The 21,099-nt window shown below is 37.8% G+C and overlaps 2 protein-coding genes across 2 annotated transcripts; one reads left to right on the top strand and one right to left on the bottom strand.

Moving 5' to 3' along the window:
• Positions 1-7,790: 7,790 nt before the first annotated feature.
• On the bottom strand, positions 7,791-11,075 carry LOC102012865 (olfactory receptor 4C12-like). The gene is made up of 2 exons (XM_005383937.2): positions 11,067-11,075; positions 7,791-8,693 (listed from the first exon to the last, which is right to left on the bottom strand). The coding sequence occupies exons 1-2, from the start codon at positions 11,073-11,075 to the stop codon at positions 7,791-7,793; spliced, it is 912 nt and encodes a 303-aa protein (XP_005383994.2).
• A 7,952-nt stretch (positions 11,076-19,027) lies between these two features.
• LOC102013178 (olfactory receptor 4C46-like) lies at positions 19,028-19,957 on the top strand. The gene has a single exon (XM_005383938.1). It carries the CDS (start codon positions 19,028-19,030, stop codon positions 19,955-19,957), a length of 930 nt encoding a protein of 309 aa, XP_005383995.1.
• Positions 19,958-21,099: the final 1,142 nt, after the last annotated feature.

Below are 21,099 nucleotides of genomic sequence, written 5' to 3' on the forward strand. Positions count from 1 at the left end.
AGAACAAAACCCATTATATTACTTGCTAATGCTTCTTCTCTAAAATGGTTATTGTCTTTCTTCCATTGTCCAGTAACGTGTTCCACACTCTTATTTTGGGACCACAGCCACAGAACCATTAACATTCATATTTTAGCAACATTCTGTTCATGAGTATTCTCAAAGGCAATAGTTGCCTTTGCTACCACTTTCATCTTGCTTTTCTGAGTCCTAAGCTAAATTACCTGTCAACATCCATATTTCTATCAAAAGTGTCTTTCTTCAAAGCAGTTTAAGCTCTTTTGACCAGGCATCCCTAAACCTTTCCTGCACTGACACATTATTCAATCTCAGAACTTCGTCTACAATTTTAGATACTTACTGCAGCAACATCCCCTTTCCAGGAACAAAAGCTACATTCTTTTCTTAGACCTGCTGCACAAACTGGGTGGTTTAAACAATAGAAATCTAATGTCTCAGAAATACAAACTCAAGGTAGGAACAGTGCAGATTCCTTCAGAAGACTATGAGGGTAGGAGTTAGCCAGGACTATCTACTTGGTTTGTTGATGAACAGCTAGTGGCAGGCACGCATGTCCAAATGTCCCCTTCCAACCTGGACATTAGTCATACCTGTCATATTGGAATGGGTCCACCCTCATAACCTTTAACTTGATTACCTCTGCAGAGACCCTCACTTCAAATAAGCTCCCATGCTAAAGTAGTGCAAATTAGGGCCTTAACATAAATTTGAGCAGAAGAGGAGAAACGCAGTAAATCCATAGCTATTTCATGTGACCCAATTTGTGAACAGTTATCCCAGTCTCAGAATCCTTCCAAGTCATTGACACCTCTTTGTTGGTTTCTTTATTTAGATATTCCACTTTTTTAAAGAGAAAAGAATAAAAACAAAACAACAAAAAACAAAGACAAAAACAAAACAACACAAAACAAGATGGTACACAATTCCAAAAGAAGATGATAGGAATTAACAATGGTTGTTGTATTACAAACTGTTAGCTTCAAAGTACTTAATCAGCCCTGTTGCCTCACTGTTAATAATATACTACAAATTTGATCATTCTCACTACTCCGTTACATCCCTGGCCTGCTGCAGGTCTCCTGCCAGATCTATGCATTCACATTTTGGCTTCCAAATATTTTTCTGAAGCAACAAAAATGTCCCTTTTGAATCTTATTCAATCATTTTACTCCCTTGCTTCCTACAGGAAGGGAGATTCAGGAGGTTCTTATCCCATGTTCAACAAAATTCATCCTTTCTGCTTGGCCTACAAGACTCTACAAAACTGGAATCCAGGTAATTCTGCCCAAAATCCATCTCTTGCAATTCTTCATGTGCATGTACTGAAGACTTTTGCCACTCTTCCAATATCCAAAATGCATTTCAATCTCCTTAGTTCCATTTTTCTTTTATAGATGCTTGTAACATAGACCATAAGCAGATATCTCAATCTCTACATCGCTGCCAAACACTACACAGAGATGCATGCTGTGCTCATCCATTTATTTAATTATTGAAACAGCAAGTGATTATAACTCTCACAGGCTCAGGGTCTGCACTAGGGGTCTGGCATCAGAGCACAGAAATCTCAGTGCTGACTGAGGAATTTGCCCTAGACCAGGAGTCTTCTCCTTTTCCACTGGAGATAAAACTCTTCACAAACACAGCAAGGTTATAGAGGTAATATTTATATTTTTTAAAAATGCATTCATGAAAGTTATCATATACAACCTGACCATCAACTTTCTCCCCACCAATTTTCTCAATATTTTAATTCTTATAAATTATATTGATATAGTTTCCCATGTAATAAAAAACTCACACAAAGCAAAGCCCAGTATTTGCTGCCAAGCATGAAAGCCTACTTACAGTTTTGACAGAAGACTATTTTACCTCACTCACACACAGCTGGAAATCCCGCTCCTATCTCGTTTGCACACACACGGGTAAAGGCTGTATCACTCCTTGAGGATATATTTGAAATCATCCAGTGATGTCTATTCATTTCCTCCAGTCTTCTCAATATTACTGAAAATAATGACTTTGACTGTGTGTCTGTTTCAAAGGAGTTCCATGATGCAAACCAAAGAAATAAAATGTCCACATTAGGATAATTTATCAAAGATGCAAACAATTCCTATTTCTACAGAATAAGTTAGCAACTAACCTTTCTAACAAGGAAAGTTTTCTAAGTTCTTTCCTAGTAGCCTCAATAAAGAGCTAGCATACAGACATTTGTATACAAATAGCATATAGAGATAACATACAGCCTATCTCCTTTCTTATTTTGATACAGCCAAAAAAATTTTTCCTTGAGCTTTGGAGGAGGCATTCTTGTGCCCTTTTAGATTATTCTTCTGGCTTCATAAGCATCTTCTCAAATATTAGTTTCTAAGAGGACATCATCTTCCAATTTATAGGGACAAAGATCACTGAAGAATTTATACATTGTAATGACATTAATCATAGCATCCTGCAACTGGAACCTATCCAAGATTGATTCTGCTTAATTAAATTCACTAAGGTTTTCCACAAATTTTAAAAGAACAACAATGTGTAATGATACCGATTAGATCTATCATACAACTAGGATCAGGAAAATGTAACAAGAGAAAAAATCATTTCAGAAACATTATGAGACATTTGACAATCAGAAATAAAATTGCCCAGTTATTTGACTTCAATAAGGATAATTCATCAGATTTCCCCATCTTTCCCAAATAAATTATTTTTCCTGTTACCTAATAATCAATTTTCTGCCTCTTACTGTGAGGTTCAATATATGTTTAAAAGATTTATTTAGATGTAGTACAGAGTTATTTATCTATTTGTTAATTTTTTCATTCAATAGCATTGTGGTTAATCTTGATTTTCAATTTGATTGCCTTGAGAGACACCTAGGAGGTTAGGAAAGCACACTGATGGTGTGTTTGGGTCAGGCATAGGGGCAGGAATTAGGGACTCTAGCTTTCCAGCTCTTTTATCTCAGTCTCTCTGCTTCTAGCATGGAGCAGTTTTCCTCTGCTACACCTTTTTGCAATGATGTCTGTTTCATGGTGCTGGACAACTATGGACCGAAGCTGCGAGCCAAAATAAATATCTCCTCCTTTAAATTATGTGTGTCAGGTATTTTGTCCCAGTGGCAGAAGGACTAAGACAGAAAATTGTATTTTGTACCATTGACAGAAAAGTGACTCATACAAACACATATTTTGTTTCAAGTTCTATGCTTTTATGTGGAGATGCTCTAGTTAATAAAACAAAAACATCAAAATATAGTCCTACCTGCACTGGTTTTATAGGATCACAAAATTAAAGGGAGAACAACAAAGAAGCTCCATTCTGTGATAACTTAATAAGACAAGGCCTTGGACATAAAGCAAGGCTAAGGTACTCTGTGCAGAAGGAAATTATACAGGTCCTTTTGAAAAGTGATGCTCAAGCAGAAATCAAATGATGAGGAGCTGTTCTGTGGGGAGCACTGCACATACGGGAAGATCCCACCTCGGGGATGGCAAGACAGGGAAGAGTGCTGCCGTTTGCAAGCACATGGGTAAATCTGAAGGTCGTCGTCTTGAATGAAGTCACTCAGGTACTAAAAGAAAACGTACCGCACCTCTCATGTGTAGAGTCCGACAAAGAAGCACAGAGAATCAATGTAGCAGTGGTCACCAGAGGCAGGGGAGGAGGAGCTGCAGAGAGATGGGCCAAGGGGTACAAATTTACCATTATGCAAGAAAATATGCAGAGGCATCTAAAGTGTAGCAGAAAAACCACAGTTATAAATACTGTGTGGTATACTGGAAATTTTCTAAGAGAGTAGATTTCCAGCCCTCTTAGAAAAGCCAAGAAAAACAAGATAACTGTAGATAATGGATATGTGAAACTGCTTACCTGTAGAAATCACTTCACTGTGTATATTAAAAGATGCCTTTGCCTGAGCTTTATAAAATAGAGACAGAAATACTATTTAAAAAGAGAGTCAACAAAGTAAAAGAAGAATTTTTTTTAACTTAGGAAATCTTCTACTAATGAACATCTTAAGTTAGAATAGCTACTTAAGAGTCAAATTATACGCTATGCTATGTTGGTTCCAAAAAGTAAGATCACCTCTAATCATGTACGTTTCTACTTCAGAACTAATAATAATTATCAGACAGCAGGTACTTTGTGAAATTTAAATAAATATTTAAATAACCGACTGTGGCATCAATACTTTCCCTGCTCTCCAGCTTCCTTGTGATCCTTTATATTTGCTTTTCTTTGTATGTGTTGATCAGAAACATGAAATCCACAATTTATGTAGAAGTAATTCTTGGTGGCATAAACAAAACCTATTTGGAGAGAGCATCTCCAGCTGCGGTGAAGGTCAGGAGCGTGCGGTGGCCCAAACCTCTCAAGTGCACCTTGAGCACGCCGCTCCGTTCCAGCATATTGATCCATTTGCTAACATAAAAGCCACTTGGCACACGTATGGGACTCGGGTTCTGCCGACCAGGAACATTTTGCAGGTCTCTGAGTTGTAAATCTGTTGTCTGAGCTTGGATTTTCCTGTGTCTGCAGAGTCTGAGTGTTTCTGAGGTCAGAGAAGCAGGAGACCGTTTCAGTTTTATATCTGGTCAGACTCTCAGCCCTAGCAGCACCTCCTTGAGCATCACTGCCTAACAATAGGTTTCTGCAAGTTACTCCCGGAAGTGCTGCCATTTAACTCTTCCACAGTTTCTGTAGGCCACATAACTGCACCTAGTCTACCCCTCTGCTTACACTAGCTACAGAAGATTTGGTACCATCAGCTAAGGACCCTGGTTGTTATACTAAACTGAGCTGAAAGTTTCCACTTCAGTTTATTACTAAGAATGGAGACTCATCAGTTTCAGGAGCACTCCAGTTAGCAAGAGCCCCTCTTAAACATGCATCCAGAGTTCAGAGTGGTAAGGGGAGATGGTGGCCATCTACTCAGGGCTTATTTATTCAGCATTTACACTGTGCCAAGTCTATTCTAGGTTCTGCAAAGGCAGTTGTGAAAAATTAGCCAATACCTCTACTTTCACAGAATTTTCTAGTTGGGAGAAAAAGACAAAAGTTGAATGCAGGTAATTACATGGTGCTAATACTATCAAGGAAATTGCTCAGAGTCACACGGTAGTTCTATTTTTTTTAATTTTGAGAGGAAACTCTCTATTGATACCCATACTAGCTGTACCACTTCACATTCCCACCAACAGTGTTGAAGGGTTCCATTTTTCTGCACCCTCACCAGCATTTACTGTTTTTGGTATTCTTGATGGTAGCCATTCTGACTGCCGGAAGATGGAATCTCAGATTTGTCCTGATCGTCATTTTCCTATGAGTAAAAATGTTGAGCATTTTTTTATATACTCATTTTAAGTTCTTAAGAATTATCTGTTCAACCAATTTAGCTCATGGTTTGGAGGAATTCTGTCTGTGATTCCTGGCTCCAAGAAAGAAACATCATGCCAGAAGGGTTTGGGGGAACCAAATGGCTGAATTCATAGTGCCAGGGAGCACAGCAGGGGAGAACAGCACGAGAGAGAAATGGGCCAGGTGCAGTAGATAGACCCAAACACACATGTTTAGAACTTACTCAAACACATGCAAGAGCATGCTCTACTAACTGGCTAGGCATTTCTTAATGCGAAGAAGTTGACATAACAGGACTAACGGTCACATACCCAAAGGAACTAAAGTTAGCGTATTCTGAAGACACTCATGCTCACTGGAACAGAAATTCACAAAAGGTAAGATATGGAAACAGCCTAGGTGCCCATCCGTGGAAGAATGGATTAAAAAAACTATTGTATATGCACACAATGGAGTACTACTCAGGCACAAAGAAGAATGAAATCCTGTCCCTTCCAATAATATCAGTGGACCTGGAGATCACAGAAAGGCAAGTATCACATGATCTCACTCAGATGTGGAATCTGAAACATTTGAGCTCTGTTACATATTGAGGTTGTCCTTAACCTGATTTCATCTGGGAGACATTCAGATTTGATGGTTAATTGTTCAGAATTAAGCATATCCATCCTACATTAATTTGGGAGGATTTCAGATTTCAGAAATTTCTTCATCACCTCCTAAGATAGTATCTACATGTAGTTGAATTGTAAACATAAATCATGGTTCTTTTAAAGCATCCAACGGAAATGAGACACTGATGAAGAGAGACAGATATAAAGACTGCAACTTTTATTATACAGCCACTGGGTGACAAACATAATCCTGTATATTGTGTATACAATGTCTTATCCACCTCATTTAAATAGCCTTATGAAATGTACACTACATTTTCATTGTACATAGGAACTTAGGTCCTGAGATATTGTGAAATTCATACAATGTTACCTAAACTAGTGAAATACAATAGAATGCTAGATCTGTTGACTTCATTTCCTGAATCTTTCCACATCATCTGAACCTCTAATGGGATTTTCAGGGGCCAAAGAATGATTCTAACAGTCAATAATGTCCTTTGCTAAATTTCAAGGAAAGAGTTATGTAACATAGTACTGGCCATTAAAAAAGATGTTTTCCCCTAACAATATAGCAACCATGGAAAGATGCACAGAAGTCTTTATACAGAAATAATGAGCATCTTGCTAGTTCTGGAAGAAATATAGGACAAAAGTTTAGGCAGCACCAAATGAGGATTTGTCTTTAAAACACATTCATAGTGTTTACTATGTGCCTGACACTTTTAGTATGCATTTAACTCATTTAAATGACCCCCAAATTTATGAAAGAGATACAATTACTCCCATTATGGCAGACAAAAAAAGTCAGAGAATAGAGAGGTTAATACCTTTCACCCCAAGGCACGATAAACCAAAAAAATCTGAATCCAGAGTTTGAGTGTATCTCTGTGCTAACTTCTCTGAACTAATGGCTCACTGTATTTCATGTCTGTTCATATGCTGGATGCCTGCTATATTGACCTAGATTCATAGTAAAGTGACCTTTGAAGCCTTAAGCAATTTGGTCAAGAAAAAACCATACCCATACATGTATCAGCCCCAGGGATGGATGCAGAAGGCCAAGGAATGTCAAACAACAGACAGAATGGAAAAGACCACGCAGACTGAAAGTCACTCTGGCCCCAAATATTCCTTTAGCAGCAATTGGCTTGGAGTATTACCCCTCACAGAAGGAACAGGGACATAAGGTGCATTTCTGTCTTCTCAGAATGTTTTACTTTTATTGCATCATTACAAGCATAGTGTTTGTACATTGCATGATTTATGAAAAACTGAGCTTTCATAATTCTCGTGATTTCTGCTGTGACAGCTCTTCCCAGGAAATGTACCAGTAGGGTGATTTATTAATAGACTGAGGACACAAGTGTAATATATACAACTATTGCTCCAAATTTAAGCAGAAATCATTTCCTTTTTTTTACTGTTCTCTTAAAAAAAAAAAAAAGAAATCACTTCCTAAGAAACACTTTGGGTAATTTACTTAAATGCATATATGTCCAGAGAACATATATGAGCTGCCACATTAATTTTCTAGAGCTACGTCTTGAGAATGCACGTTGATTCTAGCAATACACCAAAATTTGATAACCATATACTCAATGAATGAATCTGAATGATTTTTTTTATAATGTTAAACAACTGAGTGCTGAATCCTTTCTTTAAAGGCCTGTATACCTTCAACAATATACTTTGAAATATACTTTTTACTTGGCCTGGAATTGTAGGTATTATATGCTTTTCTCTTCAATATTCACAGGTAGTAATTTTTTTGTGATTGTTTCCCCATTGAAGTCAAATTTCCACCCAGAGTTTCTTCATAGCATTTTTCACCTCTGCATTTCTGAGAGTGTAGATGAGAGGGTTTAACATAGGAGTTATCATGGTATAAAACACAGCCACAGCTTTATCAATGGAGAAAGTGACCACCGGGCGCAGGTACACAAATATACAGGGCACAAAGAATAAGATGACCACGGTGATGTGAGAAACACAGGTGGAGAGGGCTTTGCACCTCCCCTCCATGCTGTGAGACTTCAGAGTGTACAGGATGACCACATAGGACATCACCAAGAGGAGGAAGTTCAACAGGCAGATGAAGCCACTGTTGGCAGCAACAAAGAGACCAAGAATGTGGGTGTCCATGCAGACAAGTTTCAACAAAGGGTTCAAGTCGCACATAAAGTGGTCTATGACATTGGGGCCACAGAAGGGCAGCCAGACTGTGAAGAGGATTTGAATGGTTGCATGGACAAAGCCTCCAGCCCAAGCCACTCCCACAAGGAGGCTGCACACCTGTCGGTTCATGATGATGGCATAGTGCAGGGGTCTACAAATGGCCACATAGCGGTCATAGGCCATCACTGTGAGAAGGATTATCTCAGCAGCACCAAAAAAATGCTCAGCAAAGACCTGAGTCATGCACCCGCTGAAAGAGATGGATTTTCTCAGAGACAGAGAGCCAGCCAGCATCTTAGGAGTCATGGATGAAGAGCAGCAAATATCTATGAGGGACAAATAGGACAGGAAGAAGTACATGGGGGACCCTAGGGCTCTGCTGGTGCCAATGGTAATCACGATGAGCCAGTTACCCACCAACGTGACTAGGTACACAATCAAAAACACAGCAAATGAAATTTTCTGAAGCTCCATATTTTGGGTCAAACCCAACAGGATGAATTCAGTCACGTTATTCATCTCACTGTCAATTTAGTTTATGGGAGAAATGATTATCCTAAGAAAATACCACATCCATTCTCAACAGGAGTTCTATTTAATGAATAAATATATCTTTGGAAGCTATGTTTCTGCTATTTTAATAACAAGACAAAACAAGCAGAAAATCATGTTAAAAAAAGATTTTTTGAGACAGAGTCTCACTGGCCTCCAGCTGACTGGGTAACCCAGCTTGACCTCAAACTTGTGATCCTTCTGCCTCAGACTTCCAAGTGCTGGGATTATAGGTGTACACCATGACTCCTGACTTAACTTTTTTTATATTCTACAGTTGTCAATTTCAGAGTTCTTATTTTGTCCTTTATAACATCTTGGTTTGTTTTCAATTTCCTAAAGCAAAAAAGAAGAAAATGTGTAATTGTGTAATTCAGAAAAAGAAAATACCATTACCAAGGTTTTTGAGCCAATCTATGATCTGCCCAAATATGCATACACACACAAACATGCACACACACACACACATACAAAGATGCATGTATTTTACTTGAGAGTGGGTGGGCATACCAGAGAAAAATCCAAATTGTTCTACTAATTGGAAGTCACACAGAAACACTCAGGGACATACAGAGATTCCTTCATGAGCCATTCTTCTTCCTCCTCTACCTGTCTGGTAGTTCCTCAGCTTCCTCAGCACTCTAATTGGTAGTGTGCCATCCAGTTTCTGTGTTGTGATAAACGTCCATGATAGCACTCGCTGTGAGGTCTCAGACTCATATCTGTGTTCAACTCTATGGACCTTTGAAGGCAAAAGCTGTGCCTTGTTGCAATTATAGCCCTATTTATTTTTGTAGCCCTAGTGCTAACCAAAATGTAGATACACATAAAGTACTTACTGAGAGTGGGAGAAGAAAAAAAGAGAAGATGGGAGAGAATAAAGGGGAAAACAAAGTTTAGAATGCACTAAATTGCAAAGAAACAGAAATCGGTTTAAAATTGAAGGACACTTTGGAGTCCTGAGTCTAACCGTTGCTAACTACATAAGTTAATTCATTGTATGTCTCTGTGCTTTGTTTAGTTGTTAATAGAAGGATAAACGTACCTGTGGGATTGTTGTGAAGATAAAAGTCATTTCCAACTTTCCACAACTGTTACAAGATGCAAGTGTCAATAGAGAAAACTTTAATAATTTTCTCTAAATACCTTGAAAGCACAAAAAACTGAACACTCAGGCTGATCAAGTAAGAAAAGAAGAGATAAGCACAAATGTCAGAAATAAAGATCATCTGATTAAAAAGGGAGAGAGAAAGAAGAAAAGAAATGAAATGAAATGAAAAGAAAGGGAAGCGGGGAGGGAAAATGCATTCTTAACACAAGATTTATGATTGCTTATTTTACTTTCTGGTTTTGCGGGAGTAATTGTCCTTTCATTTCATTAGGTCATTTGCTTAAAGTATAAACATAGAAAAATATTTGCCTTCCAAATTTGACTCTGAAACTCATTTCACTACTCAAATAAATAGTTAGTGGAGCCCATCTCTCTGGGCAGGACTAGAAGTTATTAACCAAACAACATTTAAAGAAAGCACAGAAAGTGGACACTGAGAGAGAGGGAGAAAACAGCCAAGAGGAAGATGGGGTGGAGAGAAAGGAGGAAGGAAGATAGAACAGGAGAGGAAAAAGGAGAAGCAAGCCGTGAAACAAAGAAAAGAAAGAATAAATAAGAAAAGGGGGAGAAAAATGAGCATAGTATAATGTGAGGAAGCTCTTAAGAGTATGTTATAATACTTCAACTAAATGTTGCCAAGTTTTTACAAAAAGCACTTCCTGACTGTGGTGCTTAGTATGAGGTTCAGAGAAAAATACTGGCAAATGAGTGCCATGGATTGTCCTGCCATGCAAACTACTAAAGAGACAGTGTTCGTTTCTGCACAACTCAACACTGAGAGTTACAACATCAGATGGTTCCTTGCAGATGCAACAATACTCAAAATAGACTTTCAGAATTTGCTGTAGTACAAGCTATGTGCAACTGAAGAAATAGTCATATCAGTTTAGTGTAACAAAGAAAAGAGAGAGAGACAGAGACAGCAGAAACAGAGAGATGGAGAGACAGAGAAAGACAGAAAAGGAGAGAAAGATGAATGTTTTCAGAAAACAAAACCCTGAAGTAACAGAAGAGGAAGAAAATTTTGCTTCTCTTACCCGTGCTTACCCATGCTTACCCTGTCCTGCTTGTTCAGGAACTCTCACTCTGGCCTGCACTTACTCAGACAATAAACTGCCCCAGAGGGGATGCATTAGCTTCCTCTTTAAATGGAATTTGGATTTCCAGAAAGGGAATGACTTCAGCAGCAAGAACCCATTTCCTTTCCTAGGAGACTCAGTTTTCATGACTTTTTCCATAGGAATTGGATTAATAGTGCAGATACAGGCTCTCAAACTGAGTGGCCATTTGTAAAGCAAATTTAGCTACCAAATAGCACTTGATAAATCTTCCCTGGATGAGATATTTTCTGAAACCAATTCTTGCATGGTTTACTCTTTGTGTCTTTGGTTGGGTTTTTTTCTGGGTTTTTCTCATCAGTGCCCAGTATGTAGCCACATGATTTGGCCCCTGGAACTCAGGCTCCCTTCTCCTAAAACTAACCTAGAACCCCAGGTCTAGCTCCAGAGCATGTCTGGGACAGGAAATGCCTTTGAGATTCACTCTGCACAGAATCGCTTACAGCCCCGCCTTCTCAGTTCCTTTGGTTCTCACAGGTAAATGCCTGGGTTTTATGCAAACATGGCACTGCCCTCTGCTGTCTGTACTCCAAGAAGGAGCAGTTAATCTCAGTAACCTTTGCCAAAATGTCAATCAAATACTTCTCCTGCCCTCCCATTGTCTCTGCTGGTGAATAACCCTCCCTATGAGAGTTAGAACTTTATACAAGGAACCCACAATATAAACAAAGAGAAAAATAAAAAATGGGTAAGAGGAAGTAGGGAGGTAGACTTTTGCAAAGGGAAGGAGACCAAGAAAGAGATGGAGGGAGGGGAGAAAGGAGGGACAGTGGATGAAAAAGGAACCAAATATGTCATGTGTGTGGACCAACTCCCTGTGAGGAATGAGAGTGATCATTATGTCCTGCAAACAGGTAAGGATAAAAAATAAAAAATGAAGAAAAGAAAGGACCTAAAAAGGAGTAAGTAAGAGTTAGAACTCATCCACAAGACTGAGATAAGTATTCGACTACAGTCAGAAGTTGAATGATTTATCTCTTTCTTTAATAAGGTTTCTTTGAATACATAAAATGCAGCAGGCATTGAGTTGTTCAGTAGTAACAACTACTCAGTACCACAAGCCAAGTTCCATGGTGAACACATTACATGCACTGTCCTGGGTGATAGTAATTATTTATCCCATGTCACAAACTGAGACATCGTAAGTTTAATTAGTTTACCCAATGGTGAAATTGAGTAGAAGGCAGAACAAATATTTAAATTCCAAAAGTAGACCTGCCACCAAAGCACAGACTATATTCCTCATAATACAAAAATTCAACTATTAAAACAAGACAGTGGTGAGCTCTATTTTAAAAAAAAGAAGACCCTGTGCTGTGTGTGTGCAGTGAGGATTCAAGGGACTGTATGGGAGGATTTTCTTAAGGAGGTGATGTTGAAATTGAAGCCAAAAGTTATTACCCAAGGCCGACAGGAGAGAAGTGGTCATGCCTTGGAGTGGCCAGGCTTTGAACTCACCTGGACCATGTCATCTGGTAAGAGTGCACAAGCTACCTGTGGGAGAGCCCCTCAGGTGCATTTGTAGTGTACACGTTTAAAACTAAATGCACTTTTCCCAAAGTATCTCCAAGGGTATTATGATTTTCCCTGTAAGTCTCAATTAGCTGGAAATTACCCAGCAGAAGAGTTCAAATGTATGGAGCAAGTGAAGACCCCCACCTGTAACAGATTCACCTACCCATGAACCAAGACCTTTCATTAGGAAAGTGAGTAAGCATGCACACTAAGTCTAACACACACTGAATCAATAGGTTTTTAACCTTGAAATAAAGTACTTCACCATATTCAGCCACATTTTTCTCATCTTAAAAATGGAATTAATCTGCATAGGATTGTTTCAATGATTAATTAAATTCTTAGTAAGAAATGACTAAAGAACATCAATTTTTCATCAACTTGAAGAAACCCACATTCTCAAAACTTAGATGAAATTTCCACCTTAGATTTAAGAATCCATTTTGAAGCAACTGAAGACATTTACCTTCTCAGATATTCTTCATGTACTATTTCCTACCATACACCAACTTACATAACCATTCTCTCTCCCTGGACCCACTTGCCCTCTAGGTACCTATGGCTCTATCCTGGAGTCCCTTCTCTAAGTTCAGACAGTAATGCCACTGCTACTTCACAGTTGATGTCTGTTCATAGATGTTTGGAAAGTTTCCACACTTCAGCAGTAATGAAAAGCTTCTATGAGACTCTGGTTTAAGAGGTGAACACATGAGTCACAGAATGGATTCATTGTACACCACATGGTAGTCTCAGAATTTCTACTTTTTTTTAAATTAAATGGATGCTGTTGGGGAAAAGGAGCCTTTCTACGCTGTTGGTGAGAATGCGAACTGGTAGAACCACTGTGGAAATCAGTATGAGATTTCTCAAAAAACTAAAACCAGAAATCTACTCAGCTATTCCCCTACTAGGTGTCTTCCTGAAAGAGTTAAATACATCATATTACAGTGATCCATGCATATCCATGATTGTAGTAGTACAATTCATGATACCTAAAATTTGGAAGTAGTCTAAATTTCCATCAACAGATGAATGAATAAAGAAAATGCGGTATTTACACACAGTGGAGCACTACTCTACCATAAAGAAAGATAAACTTGGGTCACTTGTAGGAAAATGGATGCACCTTGAGACCATACGTTTAAGTGGAATAAATCAGACACACAAGCTTAAATATCATATGGTTTCTCTTATATGAGGAACCCAAATTATAAATAAAGAGCAAAATAAAAGACAATTGGAAGTAAGAAAATAGATCTTTCTCAAATAGGAAGGGAATCAAGGGATGGAGGGAGACAGAAGACAGGAGAGGGAAAGGAGGTGAAAAAGAATGAAGATGTGTTATGTACCTGGACCAATGCCACACAAGGATGTAAACATGAACTGCAAACAGGTACTAATAGAAATTGATACATAGTAATATATAGCGTAAACTTTATATATATATATGTATATATATATATATATAATGTGTCACTGCAGGTTTAATTTACATTTGTCTAATTACTAGTCAGTGATTATCACTACATGCGTTTATTCACCACTGTGCTAGAAGGTTTTTTCACTGTGACAAAATATCTGAGAGAAACAACTTAAAAGAATGATTTTTTTAGTTCATGGTCTCAGAGGGCTCAGTCCATGGTGCAGTGCCTCCACTGCTTTTAAGTCTGTGATAAGGCAGAAACCTCAGAGCAGAAGGATCTGACAGAGGCAAGCTGCTCACCTCATGGCATCCAGGATAAAGTGGTGGTGGCAGCTGGAGACAGGATACACCCTTCAAAGATGTTCCCTCAGTGACCTCTCACTCCATCTGCATGCCACCTCCTGACAGCCCCTTCAACCATGAGCTCAGCAGTGCGTTAAGCCATTAATGAGATTAGTGTCGTTGTGATCCCATCATCTTTCAGAAGCCCCATTTCTGAACACTGGTACACTTGGGCCACCCTTCAACACGTGAGACTTGAGGGGACACTTCATATGGAAACAATGACAACCACCACCTGCCTTTCTCTGAAATCCTGACTCAATTTCCTCTGCCCATTTCCCCTTAGTCTTTTGTTTATTTGCAAGAGTTTGTTATGGATTCTAACTAATAATCCTCTTGCAAATATTAGCTAGTTTATTGCTTATCTTTATGCCCATTTTGAAGTTCTTATCATCACTAACTTTTAAACATAGATGTTTACATATATTTTTTGACAAAAGATATTTTTTACTCCCAAGAAAAAAGTTATAAGCTTCAAACCACAAAACATTCTCCTATGTTTTATTCTAAACATTTGTGTTTGTTTGTTTGTATTGAAAATCTTATCTGACACTATAAGATCTTTGTTAAGACTAAGTCTGTAAGGGAAACTCCAGTTCTCTTATACATTTTTTTCATTTTTATCATTAAGACTATGATTCATTTCAAATTAACTTTTGTATGGTGTGATTTAAAAGCTGAAGTTCATTGTTATCTATATGAATATTAACTCATACCAACACCTTTTATCCCTATTCCCATGGTTACTCTGACAAATTTTTGTGAAAGTCAATCCTACATGTTCTGATGCATTTCAAAATTCTCTATTATGTTCCATAGATGTGTAATTTCATCCTTATAACAAAAGCACACTATCTTTATTATCATATCTTTACCCTAAGTCTTGAATTCAAGCTATGAATTTCAAAGTCAATGCTCATGTTGCATAGTCAGATTTATTGCTAGGAATTTTTATTTTTTATCATTTGCATTAGTAGTATATGTTTTCAATACACAATTGCACTCATCATGGGGAATTGCTGCCTATATATAACAAACCCAGATCATTTTACTCCATCCCCCACCTTCCATCTCCACAAACTCTACCTCCCAGTCTCCTGCCATCTTTTATTTTGCTCCTTAAATTATGTATATATTGAGTTTCTCCTATAAGATCAAAATAGAAATATTTAACTGTCTATGTGTCATTCATTTCACTTAGTATTATGACCTCAAGATCCATCCATTTTCCTACAAATGACTCAAAATCATTCTTTGTTATGGGTGAGTACTACTGCACTGTGTATATATCCCACATTTTCTTTATCTATTGATGTGTATAAGCTACCTCTAAAATTTAGCTATTATGAGTTGTGCTGCTATAAACATTGGCATGTATGTATCACTGCAAGATGCTATCTATAATTCTTTTAGGAAGAAGTTTGGGAAGGCAGATCTACATTTCTCATTACCAAAGTATAACAATGTTAACTACGTAAGGTGATGGACATGTGATGATGACTTTACACTGTATATACATGTCAAACATTGAGTAGTATATCTTAAGTATAGATAAATTTTATTTGTCAACTATATCTCAATAAAGCAAGGGTGGTGGTGGAAAAACAATAGATTTTGGAGTCAAGTATTTTGCAGTGGATGCCATTAATTTTATATCCTAACTGCCCTAGATTTCAAACAATCAATAGGAGGTTTCCATAAGACTTTAATATATTCCATAATATTGATAAGAAAACAGAAACTCCTTCTGTGGCATGGGTTGACAAAGGAACTGGAACACAGGTTCACATGTTGGACTTATGCCATCTTAATATTTACATGGCTGAAATATTTACATATTTCAGTTTCTTAACTCAGGGTGACAGGGAGAAAGGGAACTCATGTACCTATGTTCTCAGGGCAGGGACTACAATTCCCCATTCGGAAATATTTTTTCCAAAGGTATCTCTCCAGAATATCGTTTCTACAACAAAGCCTGCCCATCAAAAAGATGATTCATTCCTGGGAGAGAGACTAGCAGCTATAAGACAAGGTTCCTGAAATTTGGTAGAAACCTCTTTAAATATCTGTACAGTACAAGGCAAATAACTTTGTTAATATCTCTAGACCCAAGATTCATCATGAGTAGGGTGACTCATCTAAATTTATTTCACCTACACTTTCTTCTTTTTGCCCTGCAGCAGACCAAAAATTTGCACAGAATATCATTTCTCTACAATATTTCAGGTAATAATATTAAAACTTTAAGCCTCAGGTTTTCTGTGAAACTATGTTGAGTCTTTACAATAGAAGTGAAAATTTAGATTTATAGTCTTTAACAACTGCTGGCTTGATATCAGATTATCAAAATAAAGTCTGCCTAAATGTATATATCTGTCATATTTGAGGTTACTTAGTCCACGAGATCAATGTGAAGATGAGATGATATGGGAAGACTTCAAAACATCATTAGAATCATCCAAGACAACTAAGGTAAGTTTTCCAGTAGTACTGATGTTTACAAAACAGTCTTATTTTCCTTATGTGGTAATAATTATTTTTCAACACTTTTCAAATATGGAAACTTTTTTCAAAGCTGGAAACTTTTATCCTCATCCTAGTTCTATGAAATATAATTGGTAAATAGCACTCACAAGACTCGGCAGTTAAAAAATTTGCAGCTCCTAAAATTAAGCATTTTGTAGGATCCACCTCCCTGAAATTAGGTACTGTGAAATTGCTGTGAGACCCCTTGTTAATAATCAAGATGAATCTTCAAGACAAATTGAAATACATTTCACATGCACAAAAGACTCAAATAAGAATATTAAATGGCATAAATTATCAGGTATTTTCGTCCATGTAGACATGGAAAAGCTTCCCAGTTACCATGGATAATAAGAGTTTCTGTGGCTTCTTTGGGAGTGATATTGAAGATGATTCTTTCTGATCATATTGAATGATTATTTCTCTCTTAACGTTCTACTGGCAGGTCTCTATATGTCTTAGGTATATCTTCTGGCTCATAAAAATAAATGCATCTATATGCATCTACCTTCCTATGTGAATGTTTTCATGTATATTTCTTCACTCGATTTTCATAACAATTTGTAAGATGTATATTACTATTTTCACATCAGAGGTGAGGAAACAAAGATGTACCTTGCCATGATAAAACAAATTGCAAGTAGAAAAACAAGGATGCTGATCCAGTTTGGGGTTCTAAGACTAATATATTTATATCTTCAGGGAATTCTTTTTCAGCAATTTCACAGTACCTAATTTCAGTATTTTGGAGAAAAGTAGGGAGCCTGAGTCTTAGAAAAAGGATAAACAGTGACCAAGGATAAGAGTGACCAAGACAGAAGGTCCTTCACTGACTACAAAACCAAATTTTCTCAAAATTTGGATGTTCAAAGATGTTATTATGTGTATGTGTGCACTTTAATGAAAATGCTCCATACAAACTTGCCTCTGAAGTAGCATTAAAATAATTGTAGTTGTACTGATCATATTTAAAGAAAATTACTAGCTCAATCTTGTGTATTATAACAATATGGGGGATGGGTAAGAATTTGAAATTGAAAAAAATAAGAAAAGCTGAGAACTAATCTTGGCTTCACCCTTTGTTACCTGCTTGAATTGTACAGACTGGTGAACTTCTGAGCTTCTAGTTTCTAATGTGTGACATCAATATAAAAATCCTAGTAGCAACCATCTCCTAAAGTTGCAGTAAGAACTAAATCAGGAAATGTCTTTGAGAAAATACAGTAAGTATGTGACAGTGTTACATAAAAAGGCCATGGTTTTTATGTCTAATAACATTCAATCTCTGAGTTTTGGCTCATTTGTAAAATATATTAAGCAATACCAACCACATAGATTCTTGTAAATGTTGCGTGGGCTCTTGCATGCAGGTAGATGGGCACTGTATCATACACATGGCACTGAATAATACAAAAGTATATATTATTAGCTCTTGTAACTAGATATAATGATAAGCATTATAAATTCTGCAGTTGCCTTATATCCTTTATATTCCCACCAACAATGCCCTCTTACTGATGTGAACTATGCCAAATAGCCTAACTGCAGTTTCTGTCTTCTGCTCAATAACTAAACCTCACGCTTCCTCACTCAGGCTTGTGTATTATAACAATGATATATTTAATGAAAATGTTCCATACAAACTCAGGCACATGAACACCATTGCTAGGAAAATATCCAAGATTTTTGCTTCTTCAAGTTCCTCTTTCCATCCATATCATGTTACCTGTCAAGGTGCTCATTGTTAAAGAGACAGAAAGAATTTGGCATTCATGACCTCTACGTTCATCGTCATCCACCCTGTACAGGCCTTGGTGCTACTAGTACACAGTCTACTTTCACTGATCATAGATCATTACGCACTCACAGGTGGAAACTGCCCTGTGTGTTCACAATAGTTCATCACATGCACACTCATAACAGATCCTTCACCAGAGGCACTTTGGATGATCTTCAGGAATCCAAACTCTTCATCTCAAAGAAAAACCTTCTACATATTCACAGTGCATGCTGCACCCCTCTAATGCCAGCACTTGGGAAACTGAGAAAGGAATTTCACCATGAGTTAAGCCAACCTGGGCTATACTGAATTCAAGACCAACCTGAACTATGTAACGATACTCTATCTCACAAAAAGAAAAAAGAAAGAATTTATAACCTGATAGAATACAGACACTCATTACTTATCAAAACAGAGAAATTTAATAAATTCATTCAATTTTGCATTAATTTTTTGGGTAATTTAATTGGCCATCCCATGAATTAAATGGAGAATAGGAACAATGTGACACAGTTTGTTCTACTGGGGCTTACAGAGAGTCCAAGGATGCAGAAAATTGTATTTGCTGTATTTTTAGCCATCTACATCATCTCCATGGTAGGAAATGTGCTCATTGTGGTCACCATCACTGCCAGCCCATTGTTGGGGTCACCCATGTACTTTTTCTTGGCCCATCTCTCTTTCATTGATGCTTGCTACTCCTCTGTCAGTACCCCTAAACTAATTGTAGATTCACTCCACGAAAAGAAGACCATCCTGTTCAATGGTTGCATGACCCAGGTTTTTGGGGAACATTTCTTCGGAGGTGCTGAGGTCATCCTGCTGACTGTGATGGCCTATGACCGCTATGTGGCCATCTGCAAGCCCCTGCACTACACGACCATCATGAACCGGAGACTGTGCACCCTGCTAATGGGAGTGTCGTGGGTGGGAGGCTTTCTTCACGGAACCATACAGATCCTCTTCATCTTCCGCTTGCCCTTCTGTGGCCCGAATGTCATAGATCACTTTATGTGTGATCTGAACCCCTTGCTCAGCCTGGCCTGCACCGATACCCACACGCTGGGACTATTTGTTGCTGCCAACAGTGGCTTCATCTGTCTGTTGAACTTCCTCCTGCTGTTGGTCTCTTACGTGGTCATCCTGCGCTCCCTAAAGGGCCACAGTGTGGAGGGGAGGAGCAAAGCTCTCTCCACCTGTGCCTCTCATATCACAGTGGTCGTCTTATACTTTGTCCCCTGCATCTTTGTGTACATGAGGCCAGCAGCTACTTTACCCATTGATAAGGCAGTTACTGTGTTCTACACCATGATAACTCCCATGTTAAATCCCTTAATCTATACTTTAAGAAATGCTCAGATGAAAAACGCCATTAGGAAGCTGTGTAGTCGTAACGCTATTTCAGAAGACAAATAAATGTACCTGGACCCCAACACTAATTCAAGAGAGTCAAAAATCAAAAGAACATTTTATGTAATTTCAGTGAAACATACTTATTAGATTTAAAAAATCAGTCATGCAATTGACTTATAGACCCTATATTGCGGGGAGGAAATATGGGTGCAAGAAAAAGGGTCACGTAACCCATGGTCATTCTTTTCACATTTAGGAAACCCCAAGGTCTGTCCCTCCGTTGCCTGTTACAGATACTTTGCAATTGGGAAGGAAACTAGTAGATGGAGGGATGGACAAGGTAAAAAAGTAGAAGGGGACACCTGAAGAATTATGATACGTTGTGTATGTGTACCCCATGGTGAATGTGATCATTATGTGCTACACACACATACTAATGAAAATTAAAAATTAAAACAGGTTTAATCTCTGGGAGAAAAGGAAGTTCTACAAAATTGAGACTTACTTTCATTAGATTTACCCTTAAATACGAATTCATAAGATTACCAACTAATAAAAAATAAAGAGATAATGATCTGTGTTACCACTGAGTGTTAATCTCTATATGACAATCCAAAGAAGTAGCCACTGTTGTTATTCCATTTTACAGAAGAGGAAACTGACAGAAAAGAGAAGGTACCAGAACCTCGATATTTAACATCGACAAGCTTTAGCCAGAACTTGACTGATTCCCCATATAACACATTTTCATATGTACCCTGCCAGGTCATGATTGGAGAAAGGTCAGAAAATTATGATAACTGGTATTTATTAAGCAATAGACGAGGCTGGTTCTTTGTATATCTTAGCTCCTTATGTAATAAAAACTTGATCATTTTTCATTAATAACTCTGTTTTTACATACAAAACTTGACGGTCATTAGTTGCCTGAAACATTATCATATTCAGCTACATTAGGGCAATAAACGCAATAGGTCATTTATGTGCTGATGGGTAGGAAATAAACATGACAGCATGATTCAAAGTTTCTTTGTATTCTTCAGATCCACTTGGTATTGTTTATTCACTCACCAAATGCTGCCCACACGTCATGAAGAGGGGTGACTAAAAAAGGACATCTCTATGTCATAAAGGAATTTTCACTGATTAAACACACAATCATGTTCCATAAGGCACTTAGTTGCTAGATAACAACAGTTCCTAAA

The sequence above is a fragment of the Chinchilla lanigera genome, unplaced genomic scaffold (assembly GCF_000276665.1).
Source record: "Chinchilla lanigera isolate Chin_1 unplaced genomic scaffold, ChiLan1.0 scaffold00021, whole genome shotgun sequence".
Taxonomy (NCBI): domain Eukaryota; kingdom Metazoa; phylum Chordata; class Mammalia; order Rodentia; family Chinchillidae; genus Chinchilla; species Chinchilla lanigera.